Here is a 23,737-nt window from a genome sequence, read left to right as displayed (position 1 = left end):
TGTTCTTGCAAGTTTTCTACCACAAAGTCATTTTCATGGTGATTCTTTTTGGTCCTAAAAAATATTCTTGTCCTAGAGTTGTAACTCCCAAATGGTGAAAGGAAATGAAAACTAAAGAGAAATTGAAATGAAATTTAGAAAATCATCACTGATTTATTTCTGAGCAGAGTGCTAACTATTCAATGTAAATTAATAAAATATAGTCAGGCATTGCTGATCAGGTATTACAGTATTTTAATGGAGAAATTGAATTTTAGAAAATTATCATTTTGGTTTTGTGTATTAATGTGCTGTGATTTGTCCAAGCTAATTTTGTGACCTTTTGCTTTATTTTTAATTTCATCACAGCGCACAAGGAGACGTAGGGTCCGAGACCCGTGGGGAAATTGGTGTGATGCAAAAGACTTAGAAGGACAAACGTTTGAGGTAACTTTGATCCCTTCAGGTGACTCAAAAGTGAAAGTTGTTTTGTCAGTATACATTTGTATATCTTAATGTCACATATATTACCCTTGTTTTATGTGTGTGTGTGTATATATATGTCTCTTTCCCATGTTAATTTGTTTGCCTAGAAGTCATCAGTAAACAACAAAGAAGGCACTGATGGTACAGTTAACTAGGAGTTTGACTAATTTTCAGAACTTTGATTATCGGTCTCTATATTCTGGTCTCTAGCTCTGGAATATCTGCCAAGGTGCCAGGGAGTTGTGCCCTGTTCATTTCAGTAAAGTCATTGAATGATGTTCTGATATACCAGTTAAAATATCGTCCCATGCATTAGACGTAAATTGAATTACAAACGTTAAAGTATTATTTCTACTAACAAAAATTATGCTCCTAAAAAGAAACATAGGCAGTGAGTGTATGTGTGTATGTGTGCGCGTGTGTTCTGTGCATATATAATTTGTTTGTGAACAACCAGTGCAGTCAAATGGAAATAATATGTGAATGTGTACTTACTCGCTTTGTTACCTTGGGTAACTGTACCGAATCTCAGGGCTTTATTTATGAAGTGTGGATAATAACATCTCCCTCAAAGATTGTTGTGAGAATTAAGTGAAATAAAATGTATGAAGGTCCTAATACTCGGTACTCAGTAAGCCTTTGCATACACCAGGTACTCAGTAAATGTTAGTTCTCTTCCTTCTCTTCCCCATTCCCTGCACCCAGCCTCACATCTGAGCATTATTCTAGGCAAAACAATTAGTAACACATGGTTCCTGCCTACCAGGAACTTACATTTCTAGTAGGAAAGGTAAAACCTATGGTAAATTCCATGAGATTGGTCCCAAGAAATATAAGGTCCTCCCAAAGGGTGAGATCAGGGAAGGTTTCACAGAAGATGTGATTTTTCATCTGTGACTTGAAGGATGAGCAGGAGAATCTTAAAATGTGGAAATGTGGATGAGGCAACCCCAAGCTGAAGGAGAGGCATAAGCAAAGGTACAGACATAGGAAAATACCAGATATATTCTGGAAAAGGTACATAGTTCATAAGGGCTGGAATATAAGATTGGTAATAGAAATGAAATGAAAGAGAATTATTTTATTTTATATTTATAAAGGACTTACTGTGTCAGACATTATTGTCAATATTTTCGAAACATTAACTCATTTAATCTTCACAATAACATCATGACATTGTTATTATTACTATTATGGTTCTCATTTTAAAGGTGAGGAAAACTGAAACACAGAAAGCTTCAGTAACTTGGCCAGGGTGCTGCCGAGTCTGTGCTCTTTAGCTTTATGCTGTTTTGTCTCTTTATTAACTTTCCCTCTCAGTGGTTGATGGACTCTTTGATCAAATGGTATTTTTTTTTTTTTTTTTAGCATCTCTCTGCTGAGGAGTTGGCAAGAAGAAGAGAAGAGGAAAAATGCAAACCTGGTAAATCTTCAAAAGTGCCAAGGCCAACAAAAAGGTATAGTGTGACATTATATAAGTGTGATTTTTTGTTTTTTTTAAACTTATCACAAATGATTAGAAAATGTATGGAAGGGATATCTGATATTGCAACATTACATTGTCCACATTAAGTTTAAAAATACTGCTGGGGCTTCCCTGGTGGCGCAGTGGTTGAGAGTCCGCCTGCCGATGCAGGGAACGCAGGTTCGTGCCCTGGTCCGGGAAGATCCCACATGCCGCAGAGTGGCTGGGCCTGTGAGCCACGGCCGCTGAGCCTGCACATCCGGAGTCTGTGCTCCGCAAAGGGAGAGGCCACAACAGTGAGAGGCCCGCGTACCACCAGAAAAAAAAAAAAAATACTGCTGAAGGGGCTTCCCTGGTGGTGCAGTGGTTGAGAATCCGGAATCCGCCTGCCAGTGCAAGGGACATGGGTTCGATCCCTGGTCCGGGAAGATCCCGCATGCCGAGGAGCAGCTAAACCTGTGTGCCACAACTACTGAGCCTGCACTCTAGAACCCACGAGCCACAACTACTGAGCCTGCGTGCCACAACTACTGAAGCCCGCGCACCTAGAGCCCGTGCTCTGCAACAAGAGAAGCCACCACAGTGAGAAGCCTGTGCACCACAACGAAGAGTAGCCCCTGCTCGCCGCAACCAGAGAAAAGCCTGCGCATAGCAGCGAAGACCCAACACAGCCAGAAACAATAAATAAATAAAATAAAATAATAAAATAAATAAATTTTTTAAAAAAACTACTGAAATTTTTAATTTCGGAGACCTTGAGCAAAAGTGTTAATTTGTTCATGTTCAGTGAATATAGGATCCAACGTATGTTTGTTCATGTTCAGTGAATATAGGATCCAACGTATGTTGTAAGGGGGCCTTGTTTGTGACAGGTGGTCATTTAACTTCTAGACATTATGAACAGGTAACCTCATGAAATGACTAATTCTCTCTTTGATTGATGCTGAATGTTAGGTTTTTTCTTTAATAATTTAAAATATTTAACTTGTAACATTAAGGGTCACCAAATAAGTTAAATGCCTTGATTTTGTAGACCCTCACTTCTTGCAGATGACCCATGAAATACACTATAGTTTTGGGGGGGGGGGGGGTTTCTGTTTGTTTGTTTGGTTGGTTTTTTTTGTGGTACCCGGGCCTCGCACTGCTGCGACCTCTCCCGTTGTGGAGCACAGGCTCCGGACACGCAGGCTCAGCGGCCATGGCTCATGGGCCCAGCCGCTCCGCGGCATGTGGGATCTTCCCGGACCGGGGCACAAACCCGTGTGCCCTGCATTGGCAGGCGGACTCTCAACTACTGCGCCACCAGGGAAGCCCTAGACTATAGTTTTGTCAGCGTCCCTTTAAAACAAGACATCCAGGAATGCCACTTGGTTATTTTCAATGGAAAGAGCCCTAATACTCAACCAGTTGTATGTCCCTGGGTAAGTTACACAAAGCCTTTATAAGCCTTGGGTCCTCATTTATAAAATAATATCTATAATAGCTAACACTGTTGGCTATGTTTTAAGCACTTCATATATATTAACTCATTTAATCCTCATAACAACCCTATGAAGTAGTTAATGTAATCATTCCCATTTTATAGATGAGGAAACTGAGAGGCACAAAGAGGTTGTGTGACTTGCCCATGCTTGTTAATGGTGGTGTTGTGATTTAACCCAGGCATTAAGGCTTAAGAATCCATACTCCTAACCATTACATTATATATCACCTCTCTAAAATTAAAATCAAAACTTAGAGTTGTGAGAATAAATTAAATGAGATTAACTATGTAAGAAAATACAGTTGTCCATAAGCTAGGACTCCTCATCTAGTGTCCACACATTTGATTTTCTGGATCTAAATGTGAGACATACTTACTGTAATTTCAAGTCATTCTTCCAGTTTGTGAGGACCTTTTTGAATCCAGATCCACTTTTCTTCGTAGCTTTGAATCAACATTTCAATAAGCTTGCCTTTTCTATCATTGATCACTGATTAAAATGTTTAACTGAGATAAATGTAAACCTCAGACATCATTGTTCAATGAGCTATATATTACCACAATTAACTCTATTTCTTCATCTTATGCAGAAGAATAATCATAGCAGATGTCTTGCTTACATTTAGTAACAGTATATTTGAGTCTTTATGAGTCTGCTAGTTTCTAGCAGATCATTCCTATCAAAAATGAAATTTAGGCGTACCTGTCATGACATATTTTCATGAACCCATTATTGTTCTTAGTAGTCACCTCTTCACTTGCTAAAGGCTCACAAATCAGCTGTTTAATAACCTTTTCTAGAATTTTCCTGATACTCAACATTTAATTCCTCTGCTGCTTTTTTTGTGTTTTGAAAACAGACCCAATAATTGCCTATTCCTAGTCCTCCAATAATTTTTTCATTCTCTGTGGTTCCTCAAAAAGGGTTGATGGTGGTTTCACATGATGGTTCTTCAAAGTGCTCTGGGATGCATATGCTTTCTTTCTATTTTCTCATCTATCTTGACCTTTCATTTCTTTTTATTTGCATTGACTAAGCACTTTCTAACTTGAAGATCTTCCTCATTCAGCAAACACTTTTTGAATGCCTACTGTGTGTCAAGCACTGTTCTAGGTACTTGCAATACAGTATTCAGCAAAACAAAGTGTCTGATCTCCTAGCACTAAGTGTCTGGTAGAATAGGAACTAAATAGTTCTGCTCTTTTCCAGTTGTTAAAATGAACATATTCGCTGTTTGTTTTCTCTGACTGTAGCCTAAAAACACTTTAAATATTTTTCTCAAACCTCAATTCTTTATTGGCCAAAGCCTTTCTAATATTTCTCTCAAATTTGCACATGCTTTTGTATCTAGCCTTGCTTAGGCGTCCCTCTTTCCATCTTTTATACTTTTTCATTGTAAAAGATGAGTTTATCATAGAACTTTTGATATCCATTAATTTCTTTAACAGAACTGTTTGTCATTTATTCATTCAACAAATACTTATTGAGTCCCTACTCTGCTGAACACATTGTACTGACAGAGGTGTTTCTGAGAAACTTCCATCTTTCTTGAACTTTGTTTCCTATCTTATGTCAGGTTTAGGTTTTCATTGAACTTTTGAAACCTACTTTCAGTGTAGGACACATGTCTGGCCATTTATAATGTTCTCCTCGTTGGGTGTTAAAAGAAATTAAGACAACAAAACTACTTTTTCCCAAAGGTTATGTTGTTCCCCAAATATTTAATCAAGTCCGAAAGACAAGTGCTTCTTTCAAAAGGGTTGTATCACAAGAAGTTCTCCTAGTTTAATATTTTTTTCACTTAGACAGAATTTAGGTTTAGATTATTGGTACACATTTTCAAATTTGTAAATGAATGTTATTTTCCTGATTATGTTATTGAAATTATATTAGGAATGATTTTTTTTTTCTTTTTCCTTTTCCAGCTCATTCGATCCCTTCCAACTGATACCTTGTAATTTTTTCAGTGAAGAAAAGCAGGTACTACTTATTCATCACTGAATGACCGTAAATAATACCCTCCTCTCAGACATGAAATATTTCTTCTTTCTCTGTGTGTGCAAGGCATGTGTATAAGAAAGGTTGGATAAGGCAGGGTACACTGAAGGTCAGATGAGTGATACAGATGGAAAATGAGAAAAGAATTTCTGCATGCTAGGGCTTTGAATTGTACATGTATTTCTTTAAAAGTCTGATTTGTGCTGAGCCTTGGTTGGTGGTGAGAACTTGGTGTGATAGATAAAGGAGAAAAGGGTGGGCATTCCGATAGGAAGAACAAAATCTCTATTTTTATGCTCCCCCATTTTTTTTTTTTTTTTTTTTTTATATTTCAGGAGCCATTTCAGGTGAAAGTGGCTTCAGAAGCACTTTTAATAATGGATTTGGTAAGGATATTATATTGTGTTTACTTAGTTATTCTGATTTCTATTCTTGTGTATTTTTATTGCAGGCATAAGAGAGAGTATGGAAGACGTGTATTTTGGATCTTAACTATCCTCCTTTACAAGGAATCTAAAAAATAAGTCTTTTCTTTTGGAGAAAAGCCAAACAATTGCATGTTTCCATATTTTAGAGAAAATAAATTAATGTGAGTTTTTGCAGACTGTTTATCATCATTAACCCGATTTTAATTTCCTAGTATTCTTGTCTGCTGCCTTCTAGATAACTGCAACAAAGCACAACTCTTATAATTTGGAGACTCCTTGTTTTGCACTAAACTACAGAGATCTCCAATGGTTGTGTGTGTTTATGGTGTTTTCTATAGGAGGACCCAGAGTGATTTTTACTTTGTATCCTTATGATACCTTTCCCAGTAGGCGGAGCAAATGGTATCTTCATTTTGTAAATGAAAAAAATGGCATCTTGGAGTGTTTCAATGTTTGGTTCAAAGCCTCTCAGCTGGCAGTACAGATAGGTCTAAAATCTTAAGTCTCTGTGTGCTGAGCCTAGCATCTGGTTCCTCTACTATGCTATTTCATTTTAGAGAAGCATAATTACCGTACTTGTAAATGACTCTTCTATGATAAGTGAGATTTATTCTGATTTTTTGGTCAGGTGGGTTTGGTTTGTATGTTTGGGCTAAGTCTTATCTTGTATTTCTTTTAGCATGCTCATGTTTCTATGGCAGAAGTGATTGGTCTGTTAGGAGGAAGATACTCAGAAGTTGATAAGATAGTTGAGGTAAGTTTTCTCTTAAAATTTTTAAAATTATTTAGCCCTGCTGCCATACCAAATATTTTTATAGATTTCAGTGTGTATAATTAACATATAAACCTTATCTGTGATATAAATGAGAATATGCAAATGTGGACAGTTATATATTCCCAGAGGTGACTGAACATTCCATATATTGAGCACCTGTTTCCTTTTACCAGTGAGAAAGAGGGAACATTACCAGGCCTCAGTTCTTCATTGCCTTTGCCAATTAAAAGCTTCAACTCCTAAGAGGCCAGAGACCAGGAAGCATGCGATAACCTTATAATTGAAACTTGGTATACATCATTTTGCTAGAAATTATTATCATAAGTAATAGGGGTCATCAAAAGACTGTGTTTAAACAGATACTATACAGGCCGACCTGGGAGACTAACCCGTAACTTGTCTTGAGTAGGAAAATGGATTTTGAGTTCCTTGCATACAATCACACTTTTGGAGAGTAATTCGTTTGCAAGTTAAAGGCTGCCTATTATATAGGCAGATAAAAGGCTTGGCTTTTAAAAGTTTCTGTATCTGTGTATGAAAGGACTGAAACAGTAGAATTAACAAGATTTCAGTATAATCATTTAAGGATTAATCCTTTATAGGTCTGTGCAGCAGAACCGTGTAACAGTCTGAGTACAGGACTACAGTGTGAGATGGATCCCGTCTCACAAACACAAGCCTCGGAAACCTTGGCTGTCAGGGGCTATAGTGTTATTGGATGGTATCATTCTCATCCTGCCTTTGATCCTAATCCTTCCTTACGAGATATTGACACTCAAGCCAAATACCAGGTGTGTTTATAGGTCTTTTTGTATGTAGTCTGTAAATGATTGCATATTTTCTCCCCTCTCGTTGTTTTCTGTTAAATAAATACACGTTTAACATTTCTAGCAAAGTGATTACAAGAGTAATACATGTTTATTTAAACACTTAGAAAATTAGCTATTCTGCTTAATATAAACAAGACATCAAAGTAACAGTGATAATTCCCCCCAGAGCCTTTAAAAATGAAGGAGATAACTAAGACAGGGACTGGGTACAATTGAAATAATTGGAAATATAATATATTTTGCACCTCTGGAAAAAACAGAGTTTTGTTTTATTCTGCAATTTTATGTTTGATATCTGGATGTTTCTGCTGTAGGCAGCTGTTTGTAAATTATTACCATATAGATAAAGATTACAGCTGAGGGGCTAGTGAATATAATTTGTAAATGCATTCATGGCAAATATAGATTTTGCAGGCCAGGTGATCTTTTTAAGGGTGATCTTTAAAAAAAGAATCTGTTCAGGTTGGGTTGGACATGTTTTGGCCTGAAGATTTTAGGGTATGGAATAAATTTAGTTGCTGTTTGGAAGTGAAGTACTTTTGCATTCCGTTTTCCTCTGTTGGATGTTTAAAATGTTGGTGTGGGTAAATACTGAGTTTTAAATTTATGTGGTTGAAACTAATTATACTTTTTTTTAAATTGTAGAGTTACTTCTCCAGAGGCGGTGCAAAGTTCATTGGAATGATTGTTAGTCCTTATAATAGAAATAATCCTTTACCTTATTCTCAGATTACCTGCCTGGTTATAAGTGATGAAATTAGCCCAGATGGCTCTTATCGTAAGTTTTCAACAAAAACAATCCTACTTCTACTTTCATTTTTTTTTTGAATCTTACAAATCACAGAATTTATACCTGTTGAAAGCAATTTGATGGAAAAGTTTTTGTCCTCAACTAGGGAATCACTGTTTGCATACCATGTAGTGCAGCCACCCTCTTTCCTTTTATGATTTCCTTCTGCATTAAAGTTCCCACTGTGTTACCATGGCCACTGGGCAAAAACATTACAATGTAGAGAAAGCTTATGGCCAAGCAGTGTGTGTGTATTAGGTCCTGGAGACATTGCAGTAAGCAAAACAGACAAAGTCTCTTCTGTTCTCTTGAAAATTCTTGATAAATGCAGATTGGCTTTCTCTGCAATGACATTCAAATGAAAAAATAATAATAATGAAGAATAATGACCACCCTACCACTAGCTATCCATGATCTCCCAGTTTAGGCTCAACAGTGCCTAACTATTTTTATATCTGTCTCTCTCAAGAAAGAATTTGGTTGGTTTAGCCCCTCATATGACTTGGTTCCTTTGGGATTTATGTCCACTGCTGTTCAGTCAACTGGCTGGATAGAGAATTAGTGTAGCAGACTAGGAAAAGTAGGGGAGTGTAAGAAGCGAGTGTGGATGGAAGGAAAAGATTAGAGGAAACAATTACGTCTCTAGGATACTCTCTTTTCGTCCATAATACCACTGCTCTAGTTGACTGTCCTCTCTGGATACTGTCACTCTACATTTTACTCTTCCCCATTAGCTCATGAGCCCCTTGAAGGTAGATATGATATTGTACTCATTTTTCTATTCTCAGTTTCTAGCACAGGGCCCAGCATAAAGTAGGTACTAAATGAATGTTTAACAAATTAATTTCTTCATTCTTAATAATGTCACTCAGATACCCTCTCTTAATAATGTCACAAAAATACCCTCTTTGGTAAAGACCCCAGCACTGCCACCCCTCATGTCATTTACTATTAGTTGCTCTGTGCTTCGTGCACCTGCAACATTTGTTTCCTGCCTTCGTGGTTGCTTTCGTGTTTTAATATAATTTATTTATTTAGCCTGTCTCACTAAATTGTGAGCCCCAAAGAGCAGGAACTATGTCTTCTTTGTATCTCCTGTAGTACCTAATCAGTTGCCTTACACCTAAGGAGTGGTCAGTGCTCTATAGGTTTTTGTTGAATGAATAGTATTGACATTAACTTTAGTCCAAAATGCCCATTTTGAACATATCACATGTATACATCATTCTTTACGCCAGTATAATTTTACAAAAAGTTAACAAAAGGAAGAATCACAATGAACTTGTTCTCAATTTAAACCGTGTCTTACTGTCACATTCTGCTATATTTGGGGAGTGAGCCTCTACTCTGATGCTGTCTAATACAGTCACATGTGGCTATGTGTGACTGTTTAAATTAATTAGAATTAAATGAAGTTTAAAATTCAGTTCCTAGAATCCTACTGCTGGCCAAAATGAAGTAACAAGGACCTGTCTGAAACAACCAAAAAACTGGACAAAATATAGAGAACAGTGGTATTTAGGATATAACATCAGACAGTGAAAGAATATGATTCCTGAGAGATGGGAAACAAAGTGAGCCCAAGTTAACCTAGCTTATTGACTTAAAAGAACTTCCAGGTGTGGCACAAGGCGGAAACCCATCCAGAGCCTAGCAGACCCTGAGTTGAGGTGATGGAGGTAAGAGCAAGGAGACCAGGGCAACTAAATTTGCAAGACATTGTACCAGAGAGCAGAAAGCTGCCTAGAGAGCAGACTCCAAAGATTTGTAGAAGGTTCAAATTTATTATTTAGCAAGATAAAGACCGATGCCTGTGTGTGAACAGACTACCCCAAATGGGAAAGAATCACCTGAAAGATTAGCGGGCACAGTGCTGGATTCTCACATAAGCTACTGTCACAACACACAAGTATTCCACGTTATCATCATTGCAGAAAGTTCTCTTGGGCAGAGCTGCCTCTTACATGACTTGACCATTGTTAACACTGCTTGTTAGGTCTTAATCCTCGGTTCTTCTCTTTGTTCTTCTTGGAAACCTTCTGGTTCAAGAATTAAAATTTCCTAGAAGCCCTGGGATACCTTGTGTTACAGTACTTTGAACTGGATCCTTTACTTATTTATTTGTTCATTCATTGATTCATTCTTTTTTTTTCCCCCTCTAGTAGGTGTGTACCCAAGTCCTATCTTTACAGTATGTCTAATGGTTAATCATTTTCTCTATTTGTAATAGGCCAGAAATATACTTAGTGATTCGTTTTATTCTGACACTTTAGTGAATAAAAACAATCAGTACATATATGTATAATTGAATCACTTTGCTATACACTTGAAAATAACACAACATTGTAAATTAACTATACCTCAATTAAAAAAATAATAAGCATATCAAAAAATAATCAGTACAAAAAGAAATTTTTTACTGGTTTTAGTGCCGTTTTTTTAACTTAGAAGATGTTCTTAATACCAAATAGAGATGTATGACGTGTTGTGTGTGTGTGTGTATTTTCATGTTTTTTTTATGAGCACAGACTGAAAATGTATTTGTTTATTTACCTCTCTTTTAGTCTCATTTTTTACTTTCATTAAGAGTAGGAGTTGCTTACCTGGATTCAGATCCCAACTCTGATATTTATTAGTTATTTTACCTTGGGCAGGTTACTTAATCCCTCTCATTCTCATTTGCCAAATCTGTAAAATGAGAAAATATTATTAACTTGCTTACAGGAGGTTGTAGAGGCTGTCGGTAATGTATGTACAGTGCTTAGTAAATAATAGGTCTAAAATAGGTAGTTATGATCATAGCTATTGTCTGTGCTTAGTAGGTAATCAAAACATATCAAGTAAATGATTGTTATCACAGACGGAGTTTGTGTAATAGCTTATGTACTATAATGTGTCACTCTTCTTAAGTTCCTGGAGGGGGAAAATGAAATGGAAGAGAATTGAGAAATGAAAAAAGGTCAGTTATCATCAGGCTTGCTGTTCCTTTCTCTCCTTCCATACACCTGAAAAAAAATGGGGAGAAAAAAGCCTTTTTAGGGCACATTGACAAGTTATGCTTGTATTGTGTGGAAGTAGAATTATGATTTTTTTCTTAATACCTTCCCTAATACCTTCTGATTTGCTGACATTTTGTTTACTCGAAAAGCCTACGATGGCAAAAATGCAAGTTGATATGCAGTATAATGTAAACATTAAGAACATAAACTCGAGCCAGACTGCCTGGGTTCAAATCCTGGCTCTACCTCTTACTAATTAGATATGTCCAAGAACAGGTTATTTAATAACTAACCTTTCTGTGGCTCAGTGTCCTCGTCAAAAAAAAAAAAACATTGGGGACAACACTGGTAGCTAGTTTATGTAACTGGCCTTACATCTATATAAAAAGCATAAAGCCTGGCACATAGTAAGCATTATATAAGTGTTATTATTATTATGGTATTGGCCTTTGGTAATGAATCAGCTGAGCCTTTAATATACTGCAAATACAGTTACATGGAGATTTTGAAAGATATGTGAGAAATGTCTAAGTAGGCTCATCTTTTGGTATTTTTTCCTTTCTGACTTACGTACATGATGTCTACCCCTTGGACTTGTTTCCTCCAGAGTTTAGCATGACTCAAGTGCAGTTACTGCCTCTCCAGAATTAAACCTAGCCCCTGTCTAGTCTTAGATCAGCGTGTAGAGGGAGGTGGAATGAATGTGGGCTCAGAAGTCGGGCAAGCCTGGTGGGATTTGAAATCCAAGCTCTTTGCTTTACTAGTGGAAAGAGCTTATTCAACCTGTCTCAGCCTCAGTTTTATATGTTAAATAGGAATAATGCTACCTACCTTATAGCAGTGCTGTAAGCTTGATAACATGTGTTCAAAAAAAAAAAATCACTGGGATGGAATATATCTTGGTTTGCCTAGGTCAGTCCCAATTTAAGCCTGTGGTTCTGGCACAATTATTAATAGTGCCAGCTTTCACTCCGAAAGTGTCTTGGTTTGGATGATAAATTATGTGATCATCTTACCTGTCACAGTTCCTTGTATAGAATTGTCGTGCAAATGGCACTTTTACTTTTCTTTATTAATTGCTTGGCATTAATATACTTGATGAACCAAGTTCAGCCAGGCAGTGCATATTTAATGAGTGCCCACTATGTTTAACGTGCTGTTTAGCTGGTCTGCCAAGCTGCGGTTATGAAAACACGGAAGGGAATTTTAAGTAATTAAAAGGAGATTGGAGATTTAAGAAACTGGAAAATGTAAAAATGTGCTGCTTTATGCTTTTCTAGGTTTACCTTATAAATTTGAAGTACAACAGATGTTAGAAGAACCTCGGTGGGGATTAGTGCTTGAAAAGACAAAATGGATAATAGAAAAATACAGGCTATCCCGGAGGTATGTACTGTGGTTTGAGATGGTTGCACATCTGCAGTGTTTCTCATTAAATCACATTGTAGGGAAAACCCAAGTTAAATATAAAATTGTGATGTATGGCATCAGTGATAGTTTATTACAAAACTGATTCGTTTATAGTATTTGTTTCATTGGTTTGTTTTCATATTTCTTCCAACAGCAGTGTCCCCATGGATAAAATCTTTCGCCGGGATTCTGACCTGACTTGTTTGCAGAAAGTAAGCTGCCTTCACTTTAATTGGTTTCATTGCTCACAGATTCTAAAGCTATTCATCTTGATGTGTTTTCCCATGATGCCTAATGCTTTGTGAATACGCTTTTCTGTGTATTTCCTTCATTGCTTTTTCCTTTCTAAAATTAATTTCTAGGAGATAATTAGTAATATGTTTTGGCACCCATGCTTGCATATAGAAATAATGCTGTTTTAGAAAAAATTTGTCCATGTTGGCTGATAAATTTCTTAGCACATTATTATTGTACACAATGGAGAACATTTTTCTTATTTTATTAAATTCAAAAGTGCCATGTTTCCATTTAGCTTTAACAATTGATCATTTTTAAAAACGGTAGTATAAATCTAACAATTAAATTTAAATGGTCATTTTACTTAACTTTCTGGTAGGAAAAAAGAGTCTTGAATTATTTTATTTCACTTCTAGTTTTGTTTCTATGAGTATAATGAATTTCAGTAAGATTAGCAACATTGGTCTTTTTTTCCTTTGGTAACAGTTTGGGAATAGAAAATTTTTAAATTTCTTTTTAATTTTTTTTTTTTTTTTTGGCTGCGTTGGGTCTTCATTGCTGCGCGTGGGCTTTCTCTGGTTGCAGCGAGCCGGGGCTACTCTTACTGCAGTGCACGGGCTTCTTATTGCAGTGGCTTCTCTTGTCGTGGAGCACGGGCTCTAGGTGGGCGGGCTTCAGTGGTTGCAGCATGCGGGCCCTAGAACATGCAGCCTTCAGTAGTGTGGCACGCGGGCTCAGTAGTTGTGGCTCTCAGGCTTAGTTGTTCGTGGGATCTCCTGGGACCAGGGATCGAACCCATGTCCCCTGCATTGGCAGGCGGATTCTTAACCACTGTGCCACCAGGGAAGTCCCTCTTTTTAATATTTTTTACCCCCTCCTATTATAGCCACTTTTTCTTTGCTCTGTTGGAAGATTAATATGCACATTTCCCAGGAAATAGACTCCATCATTCTATTTTTGAAATCGTAGAATCCTGTATTTTTATGTCCATAGATTTTTATCCCATAGGATTCATGGCTTTGTAAATAAAACTACTAAAAAAAGAAGCAAAGTCACAAGTTTGTCCAAAGTAGAAAGCATCATACATGCAATTTCAGTTTTATCTCCTTATATAAAATCAGAAAGGAGCTGCACCTCACCTCCTCTGGCCTCTACTGCGAGGCCCTGGCGCTCTGGGCCAACGCCTGGCAGCTGCAGGCCCAGCTGGGTGTCCCCTCGGGCCCAGACGGCCCTCTGCTGACCCTGGTGGGGCTGGCTGTGTGCCACCAGGAGCTGGAGGACCCCGGGGAGTCCTGGGCACGCTGTGAGAAGGCCCTACAGCTGCTGGGGGACAAGAGCCCTCACCCTTTTCTGGTACCCTTTTTGGAGGCCACAGTGCAGCTCTCCTGGCACCTGGGCCTGGACAAATGCCAGTCAGAGGCCCGGCTCCAGGCCCTGCAAGAGGCAGGCCTGACGCCCGCACCACCCCCCAGTCTCAAAGAATTACTCACCAAGGAGGTGCTGGACTAACATACCTAGATTTAAGGCCGCTGTGGGGAGAGGCGCTGCCCCAGGATGGGGGTGGGGTGAGGGCAGATGAGGACATGGACAGCAGTTGGGAGGCACCTGGCGTCCTGGGAACCCATAGAAGTTCCACAAACAATTTGTAGCGGACTGAAGAATGTGCTGCTTCTGTTGAGCTGGGCTCAGGACAAGCTTTGCTAAGCATTCCTCAGCAATGGCTTCCTGCACTTCAGCTGTACAGTTATTAAATACATGTCTATCCTCAATCACCTTTAAGGAGAATGTTTCTCGTTTAAGCATTAGAAAATGGGAGATTTGGAAAGGGATAAAATAGTGATAGTGATGCAAACCCTCTTCTCACCACTTTTTGTGTTTAAATATAAAACTTTTCTTTTCAACTAGCTTTTGGAGTGTCTGAGGAAAACTCTGAGCAAAGTGGCCAATTGCTTCATTGCTGAAGAATTCTTGACTCAAATAGAAAATTTATTCCTTTCCAATTACAAAAGCCAGCCAGAGAATGGAGTGGCCGAAGAGAAGTGTGCTGTGGAGCCAAAGGCGCTGTTAACGTGACTATTTTAAAGTAAGACGTCTTAACCGCGACACAGTAGACCGTACTTTCAGAGTTATAGCCTTGAAATTATTGTAATTTAGTTAATAGTGGTACAGCTTTGATTTTTTGTGTGTGTGTGCTAGTTCACGAAATCCAAATTTTGCCACATAAACCATGTGACAAGAAAGAGACATGGACTCATATGTGGCGCTTAGTCCTCCTCGGCCCGGTCAGCAGGGTGTGGACTGAAGGGCAGCCTCCCTGCTGTCTTCAGATTGATAAGTGCGCTGTGTCTCAGATTTTTATTTCCCCCTGAACTAGTCATTCCAGTTTTGCTATCTCCTGTCTCGTGAGGAGCACTTCCATTCTTTTCGTGTGTTTTGGTGAGGCTTGTTCATGGTTGCAAATGAGATGCGGGTGGGTGGTCACAGCATAATTAACATGGTTGAGAACTGCTGGTTTAATGAATCCAAGGACATGCTGTGGGAGGACAGGGGAGGCATCAGGAGAAAATCTTCAAAACAGACAGGAGATCTAAAGGAGAGAAGCAAATTACCAGTTTTTTAATTACAGATATTTGCTTCCATTTTATGGTATAACAACACTACTATAGGATATGCCATTTTCTCAGCTGAAACATTTTGTATGGATTTCAGATACATAACATAATAAGCTTCAACAATAGGTCCACTTATGTTCATTTGTGTGATAAAGGCTCGGTTAACTAGAACACAGGTAATCATAACTCTTAAACTAGACTTCTTTTTTTTTCCTACTACCTGCTATGAGGAAAAAGAGGCAGATTACAATAAAGCTTAAATAAATCAGACTTAATTTTAAAAACAAAAAATCCTTCCAGGACATATCATGTATTCTGCCCCGTTTCATATACTTGCTGAATCCAGAACAGGGATCAGTGGACTTTTTATGTAAAGGGGCAATGAGTCAGTAACTTAGGCTTTGCAGGCTACACACCATCTCTATCAGACATTCTTCTTTATGTTTTTTAACAGCGCTTTAAAAACATAAAACCATTCTTAGCTCATGAGCCTCACAGAAAACAGGTTGCTGGCCATTATCTTCCAAACCCTGCTCCAGAGAATTGCAAACATTTAGAATTTATTTTCAAATGCATGAGCCTGAGACATTGAAAGGTCTTGCATCATCTTCAAACAACAATAAAACTAAAAATTGTGATTTACATTTAAATTTGCTTTCAAATGAAAGTTAGTAGTGATGCTGCCTGATTTATTCTGATAGATTTTAGTTTACTTCTGTTAACTAAAGAATTGACTTATGTCCTTTTCCCAAGCATTCTTATTAATATCAGTTTTATTACTTCTAATCTGCATATGATTCTGTATTTTTACCTTTTTTGGTTTAATGAATATCCAAGGAAAATAAGTCAGTATTGGAAGGAGCAGTGAGCCAGTTTTAGATGACCTGGGTCTTGACTCAACCTTGTGATTTGAGGGACATAGTTTACCTTCTCTGGGCCTAAATTCATGTGTAACCGAGGTCTAAATTATCTGCCCTGCATCCTTTCAGGTCTAAAATCTTATGATTCACTCTGACTGTTGGACTTACCCACCTGGAGCTTGTATTTTGAGATGTTACAGTTCCCAAATTAATGAATGTTTGTAAAGAAAAATGGTAGTATTTTCCATTTTTCTATATGTATTTAGGATAAACGGTGAAACATAACTTACAAAGCAGTTACTTTTGGGACTGGGCTTATTAGAGCTATAGACCAAGAATCAGGAAACCTGAGTTCTTACCCTAATTCTTTTACCAGCTTTGTTGTGTGGCAGTGGTAAGATCACATAAACTTCTGGACCTCAGAATCTTCACCTATAATTCAAGGGCAGAAAGTCTGTGATTCTGTAAAAGGGTAGTGATTTGTTCCTTTCTACCCCTCCTTTTGACATACTTTCTTCGTTGTATCAGGAACAGATCCTAGAAAGTGGTATTAGTTAGCTTTCTTGCTTGACATTTCCCAGTAATATTGATGAATTGGGGTTGGAAAATAGTGGAAATTGATAAAAGTTCTGTTCTCAGTCTGGGTCCTCTGCATGCTAGTGGTTCACCACATTTAGTAACCTAAGCCATACTGTGAGGAGCTCTCAAAGGTGGTAATATTCAGAGTTTAGAGCTTTGAGAGAACAGTTTTTAAAATAATACTTTTTTTTCTCATGACAGAGTACATTTATGAGAAAATATTTTTTAAAAAGCAGAGAGCACAGTTAACATTTTGGTATAAATCTTTCCCCATTTTTTTTTTTGCATCATGTAATTTTATATTAAAATCTGATATCTTCCTCCGCCCCTCCCTCATTCATTGTTTTTTTTTTTTCTCATCATATTCTTAAAACATTTTTGTAACTACAGGTGCCCACATTCATGTCACTGCCAACCTTGGCCTGCTGAGGGCAGTAGGAGCCAGGCCTTGAGAAGCACAGAGGAAGTCTAGGGCTGAGGGTGGCAGTGTAATGCAGGAAGTTTAGGAGGCAGGGTCTCAGAGGGAAACCTACCTCTAGTAATGTTTACAGAGTGAAGATGGGACTTGAAAACATCCAAGTCTCTTCATCCTGATTTGGTTCTTTCTTTTGCACAGTGACAATAAAATAATGAGCTTAATTTATTTTCCTTTTCCAGCTTGCCTGGTGGAAATTGACACAAATACTTCACTCGTATTTGACCTAGCACTCTTAAAAATCTAATCCCAAAGTAACATTCAAAAAAAGAAAAATCAGTGGAATAAGACCCACAAGATCAGACTCTCCTTACCCCTCTGTAATTTTAGCCTTGAACCATTGACCCTCAAAGCAGCTTTATGACTTTCATAGGCCTTAGACACTTTTGCCTTCTTAGGCCTCTTCTTCCATAAAAAATTAGAAAATAATGTTACAGTTGCATTTGTATAAAATGAATTTTATATATAAACACATCCTTAAATCTAAAAGTTTGGTTTTTTTCTTATGAATTTAAAAGAAATTAAAACATTTTGGGGGGCCTCTAAATGTATTACGGGCCTGAGACCTGGTGCCTAATAGATAAGTTGGCCCTGCCTATACTATGAAGGGTGCTACTGGGAAAATGGCAGTCACTACCCTCTCCCCTATAAGCCCACCTCACAAACCCTAGAGGAGCTTTGCCACACAGCCAAGAACATTGCAGTACCTGCAGCTTTAGATCCATAGACTTGAACTTTGTTCTTTACTGATGTGACCAAAATTCAGGAGTGTTACTTGGGACCATTCATCCCCCAAAGAACGATAGGCCGCTGTGGCTAACTTCAGTTTTCAGGTAGATATTTTATTCTATTCTTAATCAATAGTGAAACTCATGCCACATGTCCCGCCGTCTTTTCTTCCTGCATTTCCCTCAAGCCCTTTATTTTCATCCTCACTCCCTCACTTCTTACCTGACAGTGTATAGGTACAAGATCCTTCATTGTCATGTGTTGAAAGCAGGGCCTAAAGAATAGAGTTGAACAAACCCATTCATATTTCCCAGAAGCTGACTAATGCTGCCCCAGCCCTCTCTCCATAACTTTCCTCCCCCAAAGGACTGGGGCAAGGGCTGTGACATGCAGACCATCTGGGCAGCAGAGGAGGCTGTGGTCTCAGCATGCCAACCTGAGTGGGCTTCCTGCTCTTCAGTTTACCTTCTTCTTTGTCTTGCTGGGTCCTAATGAAGTGAGCTGGAGGACCTGGAGGAACTGATGCAGTCAGGAGGCCCTAGAACTGATGCTTTGTTCTGTCCCTACAAAAGAGCCATAGGACACCTGGCCACCCGGAAGGTAGCTACCATCCTCAGGTCATCAACAAGCATCCAGTTGGTGGGTTTCTCAGTAGAAATTAAGTCAGGGTACCCAAATGTTGTGGGGTTTTTTTTTTTTTTACCTACACTTCTCTACCCAGAGCTAGGCACTAAATCTATAGAGTCACAGATTATGACATTTAGGAAAACTTTTTTCTCACAAGCACGAAGAGAAAAGCACATACATTTGTAACATCATCTGTTTCATCAGGGTTAATACAAAATTTAACAAAGAAATTTGATCTGCATCTCCAATTTACCAGTGGTTTAATAGCTTTCTTACAAATTAATACCACATTTTGGAATATTTCCAGAAAATCACTGTGGAGAATAATGTAATATACTTTAGCTTAATTCCTGACCTTTTCTTAAATGGTTTTATGTGTGCTGTTCCCCCAAACTCTTTGTTTTTTCATTTAACCTATAATTTGTGCTTTCTGGTATTTTCTAAATCTTATCTTTTAAGCTACCTTAAATCCTTTCTGGAGCAAGGCAAAGAATAAATATGTCATCCCCCCTAAGTCAGGAGAAAGTCAGAATATCCCAGAGAAGCTGTGATTATGCCAGGGGCTCTATACCAAACTAAATTTGAACAGGTAAAATGAACTCATGGTATCTGGGTGGTTTTATTTTTATACCTTTGACTATATTTATGAATATATTCATAAGAACTTTAATTTCAGCAAAAAATGCCTGATCTGCCGTCTTTGAGGTTTCCTGGGGTACTCTCTTAGGAATTAAGAAGTATGTTAATTATGATTTTATAGTTTGTATTCCTGTTTCATAGGTTACCACAGAACATTTGTTTCAACCTATGGATTATAAAATAGTATTTAGATTGTAGCATGATTTAAATAGATAGGTCATATATATCTTTAAATTTGTGGATTTGATGTGTAAATTGTGTATTATGTATAAGTTTACTATGATTATTGGTAAACCTGTTGCTCTTGTTTTCCCCAGATGTTATCAGTGTTTATGGATTTCTTTATTAGTTTGAATTTTGGAATGTTCTGTAATAAGATATAATGATTTCAACTATTTTGTGCTTTTAAATATGCCATGTTGTCTATATCTGTAATAAAGAATATTGTAAATATTAATGTTTGTACAACTATTAAAGCTTTTCTTCAAAATGAACTCTCCTCCTTGTACTTATTTTATGTACTGTGACATAAAATATATCATTTTGAGCTTTGGGGTTTTAGCTTGTAAAATTTAAAGGGAAACATTCTGAAGATTCTATATAAATAAAATTTTGAAAGTAAAGTGGTGAATCATTTGGTTGCTTTCTAAATCATCAGCAGCATGGACACTGAATTACAAACAATGCCCCATTAATTCAGCAGACATTTGTTGAGCATTGTAGGGGCACAAAGATGAATGTCTTGCTTGCTTTCCACAAGAATCCTACTACCTACTACCTAATAAGTGGGCAACATAAAACCTAACATAGGTAGCTAAGACACTAGGATACAAACTGAACTGATTATAAATGCCTGTAAGACTTCAAGGGTCAGAGGTGTTTAGATAAATGAGAATTCTCTAGAATGTAAGCAGTGAGATTAATTGCTTGGAAGAGATCGCCTTTAAACCAAAATGACATTTGGGGAAGATGTTCTGTAGGGAAGTGATCTTAGAGCATAGGCATGGAGGTAAGGAATGAAAAAAGAGAGTGGCGAGCCTTTGGCCAGAGGGTAGGGTACATGAAGATGTTAATTATGAAGGTAATTCACATTCAGTCAACTAAGGATACGAAAGGTATAAATTAACAGAAAATTCTCACCTTAGAATTAACTCATTAACTGGTCTTTAACTTCCCAGTCCTTATTTTCTGCAAAACCTATCAATTTCAAAAACAGAACAGGATCAGACTTGTGTATATTCAGTACATATGTATCTTCAATGTCTGTCCTTTTATTGAGGACTTCTTTCCATCTCAGCACATAAACATCTGTTCATTCCTTGCAAGAGGTACATAGCATTCTGTAGTATAGATTTGCCATAATTAATTTGATCAGTTTTCAACTGATGAACTTTAGATGTTCCCATTTTTCTATGAAAAATAACTTTTGTTTGCACACTTCTAAAATTTCTCTGAATAGATTCCTAGGTGCTTAATTGCTAGATAAAGATCTATGTACCCCTTACATTTTGTTAGTATCTACAAAAAAAAATTTCAATGTCCACAAGCTAATTTTTCTCATAGTAGTACAGCCACGTTCATCATCTTGTTTACAGAACCAATTTGAATTCAGGCTCCTAAATGAAAGTAATTTAGGTGGCAAAGTATAATAAAATCCTAGGAGTGCTAATTCCACGAGGCTGTACAGCTGTTATGGATTCCTGCTAATTAAGCATTTGCTATAATTTTCTGATTGGCCAGCGTCATAGCCTGTAGCTCCAGACCAGCATTGTCCCACAATCCAATTTGTACTGTAATAATGGTTTTTCTTACTGTTGCTGATGTGTTTCTACATCAATGATTCTCAATTATCTTCCTATAGAATGCTAGCTTAAATACAATATTGTCCATATTTGCAAAGAGATATAGCTAAATAAAAAACTTGCTTTTGTCTTCCATATTTTCCCTGCTATCAAAAACGAACCTTATCAGTTAATAACTGATAGCTGTTACTGGGTATAATCCATGATTCCTCTCCCACCTTCCCCCATTAACAAGTTCACCTCAAAATGCGGAAGAATTGGACTGTTTCTGAAAGCGAGTTCACTGCTTAGTTCATTTTACCTAGATTAGTGATCATTGAACATTCTTTTGTTCCAAAACACCTCATAATTAGGACTCAGCAGTAACTGTGGCATCTTGAACCATCAATAACCAGAAGATTGTCCACATCAGACTCCCTTTGTGTAACAAAATAAAGGAAATCTTGATAAGACCTTTTTCAGAACCATCTTCCTAATCACAAAACAATGAGTAGACTAATCCTCTCTGTCACAACCCCCGCCCCCACCCCCAACCCCCCGCACCGCCAGACAGAGAGAGACAGGGAGATTCCTTTCAGGCAAAACCTCTAATTAGATTGCAACGTCACAGATTTGGAGAGTATGTTAGGATAATTAAAGCTAGCTGCTAGAACAAACCACCCCTAATTTTCAGTGTCTTAACACTGTAGGTTTATTTCTCACACAAAGTGCACTGCAGCTGTTCTGATTGGGTGGCTCCCCTGAGCAGCTCAACTCCCACAGGTAATTCGGGTACCCAGATTCCTTTCACATGTAGCTCTGGCATCTTGTGACTCTAAGTAGCACAGGTGTAATCCATTTGAGGACAGGTCGAGAAAAAACAGAATCACACATGATAATTGACCTTGGCTTGGAGTACACACATCGGTTTTGCTCACATTTCTTTAAGAACTAGTCATATGGTCCTACGTTGATGCCAAGAGGGGCTGCTCAATGGAGTCCTGATTGCACAGCTGCTTCACAAGATTCTACACTGTGGAAGGAGAACACGAATCTTTGTTAGTGACTAGCCATCTCTGTTACAGATGGCTAAGGTTGGTTTTATAAAATGTTATGAATTCATCTTCAAATGGACTTTAAATTACTGTGCCAGAGCCCTAGTATTAAAAGAAAATGGATAACGTATCCGCCTAAAATCAAAGAATCTTAAAAGTTGGAAAGGACCTTGGAAACGTTTAGGCTTAGAGTTCTATCTTCTAATATGAAGAAACCGAGGTCCATGGAAATGAAGCAAGGCATCGCCCAGTCATACAGTCAAGTTTGTAGAAAGGCTACGTCTAGAAAAACCACAGTTTTGCTATTGCACCATTCTTTTGAGTGATTCCAAATTATTTTTAATTTCATGGCATAAAGAACTACTTTGAAGATATGTGCAATTCAAATCTTCAATATAATTTATGTTTTAATTTAAAATGTAATTTTGTCTTTCAGAACTGCAAGATCTAATAAATGCCCAGAACATGACTTTTATGGAAAAGTTGACTAAAGAATTACTATTAGAAGTGATATAATTAATGGCCCTTTATTAGCTTTAATCTAAGATTAGCTTTATTAGCTTTATCTAAGATTAACGAACCCCAAATCTTTGCTGTTAGCTTATAAATCCACAAAGCTACATTTGTTCAATCTTTTTAATGAAAATGTTGATATCTAAAGCCATTAGAGGGCCCTCCATCACAGTCTATGAGCACGATGATCTCAGCCCTGCAGTGTTGATTGGCTTTACAAAGTCAGAGAAGGTTGTACATCAGGCTGAATGTGTAAACACTGTAAATCATTTGGTTGCCTAGTGCCTTGACATTGTGTGATCTTGGGGTGAGCATCCTTGTTTCATGATATCTACAGTGTAGCCATTTTCATTTCTCAAGGTTTCATTTTGAAGGTATTATAATAATAGCATCATCCATTTATAGTTACAGTTCTAAATGCTATACATAACAGTATAACATTTAATCCCCACAACAACGCTGAAAGAAGTTTCATTATCCCCATTTTAAACTTAGCTTTAGGAGACTGGTACAAGATGTTGGAGTAGAAGGATGTGCGCTCACTCTCTCTCGCAAGAGCACCAGAATCGCAAGTAACTGCTGAACAATCATCGACAGGAAGACACTGGAACTCACCAAGAAAAGACACCCCACATCCAAAGAAAAAGGAGAATCCTCAGTGAGACAGTAGGAGGGGCACAATCACAATAATATCAAATCCCCTAACTGCTGGGTGAGTGACTCACAAATTGGAGAACAATTATATCACAGAAGTCCACCCACTGGATTGAAGGTTCTGAGCACCATGTTAGGCTTCCCAACCTGGGGGTCTGGCAACAGGAGGAGGAATTCCCAGAGAATCAGACTTTGAAGGCTAGACGGATTTGATTGCAGGATTTTGACAGGACTGGGGGAAACAGAGACTCCACTCTTGGAAGGCACACACAAAGTAGTGTGTGCATCAGGACCCAGGGGAAGGAGTAGTGACACCATAGGAGACTGAAGCA

General features: G+C 37.8%; 1 protein-coding gene across 2 annotated transcripts in view; it reads left to right on the top strand.

The window, feature by feature from the left end:
* Nucleotides 1-19,813, top strand: part of MYSM1 (Myb like, SWIRM and MPN domains 1) — a 41,301-nt gene extending 21,488 nt beyond the window's left edge. Inside the window, exons 11-20 of one of the 2 annotated variants that reach the window (XM_079919065.1) lie at nt 349-426; nt 1,834-1,922; nt 5,340-5,394; nt 5,748-5,798; nt 6,520-6,594; nt 7,218-7,406; nt 8,175-8,223; nt 12,515-12,620; nt 12,799-12,856; nt 14,787-19,813. In XM_079919065.1, the coding sequence (XP_079775191.1) occupies nt 349-426; nt 1,834-1,922; nt 5,340-5,394; nt 5,748-5,798; nt 6,520-6,594; nt 7,218-7,406; nt 8,175-8,223; nt 12,515-12,620; nt 12,799-12,856; nt 14,787-14,954 (918 nt within the window). In that variant the 3' untranslated portion in view covers nt 14,955-19,813. Of the gene's footprint in view, nt 1-348; nt 427-1,833; nt 1,923-5,339; nt 5,395-5,747; nt 5,799-6,519; nt 6,595-7,217; nt 7,407-8,090; nt 8,224-12,514; nt 12,621-12,798; nt 12,857-14,786 lie in introns of both variants that reach the window. The other variant, XM_079919064.1, reaches the window with a different exon arrangement.
* The last annotated feature ends 3,924 nt before the right edge of the window (nt 19,814-23,737 follow it).

The sequence above is a fragment of the Stenella coeruleoalba genome (genome assembly GCF_951394435.1).
Source record: "Stenella coeruleoalba genome assembly, chromosome: 1".
Classification (NCBI taxonomy): domain Eukaryota; kingdom Metazoa; phylum Chordata; class Mammalia; order Artiodactyla; family Delphinidae; genus Stenella; species Stenella coeruleoalba.
Note: the sequence above shows the minus strand (reverse complement) of the source record. Positions and strands in the feature narration are given on the sequence as shown.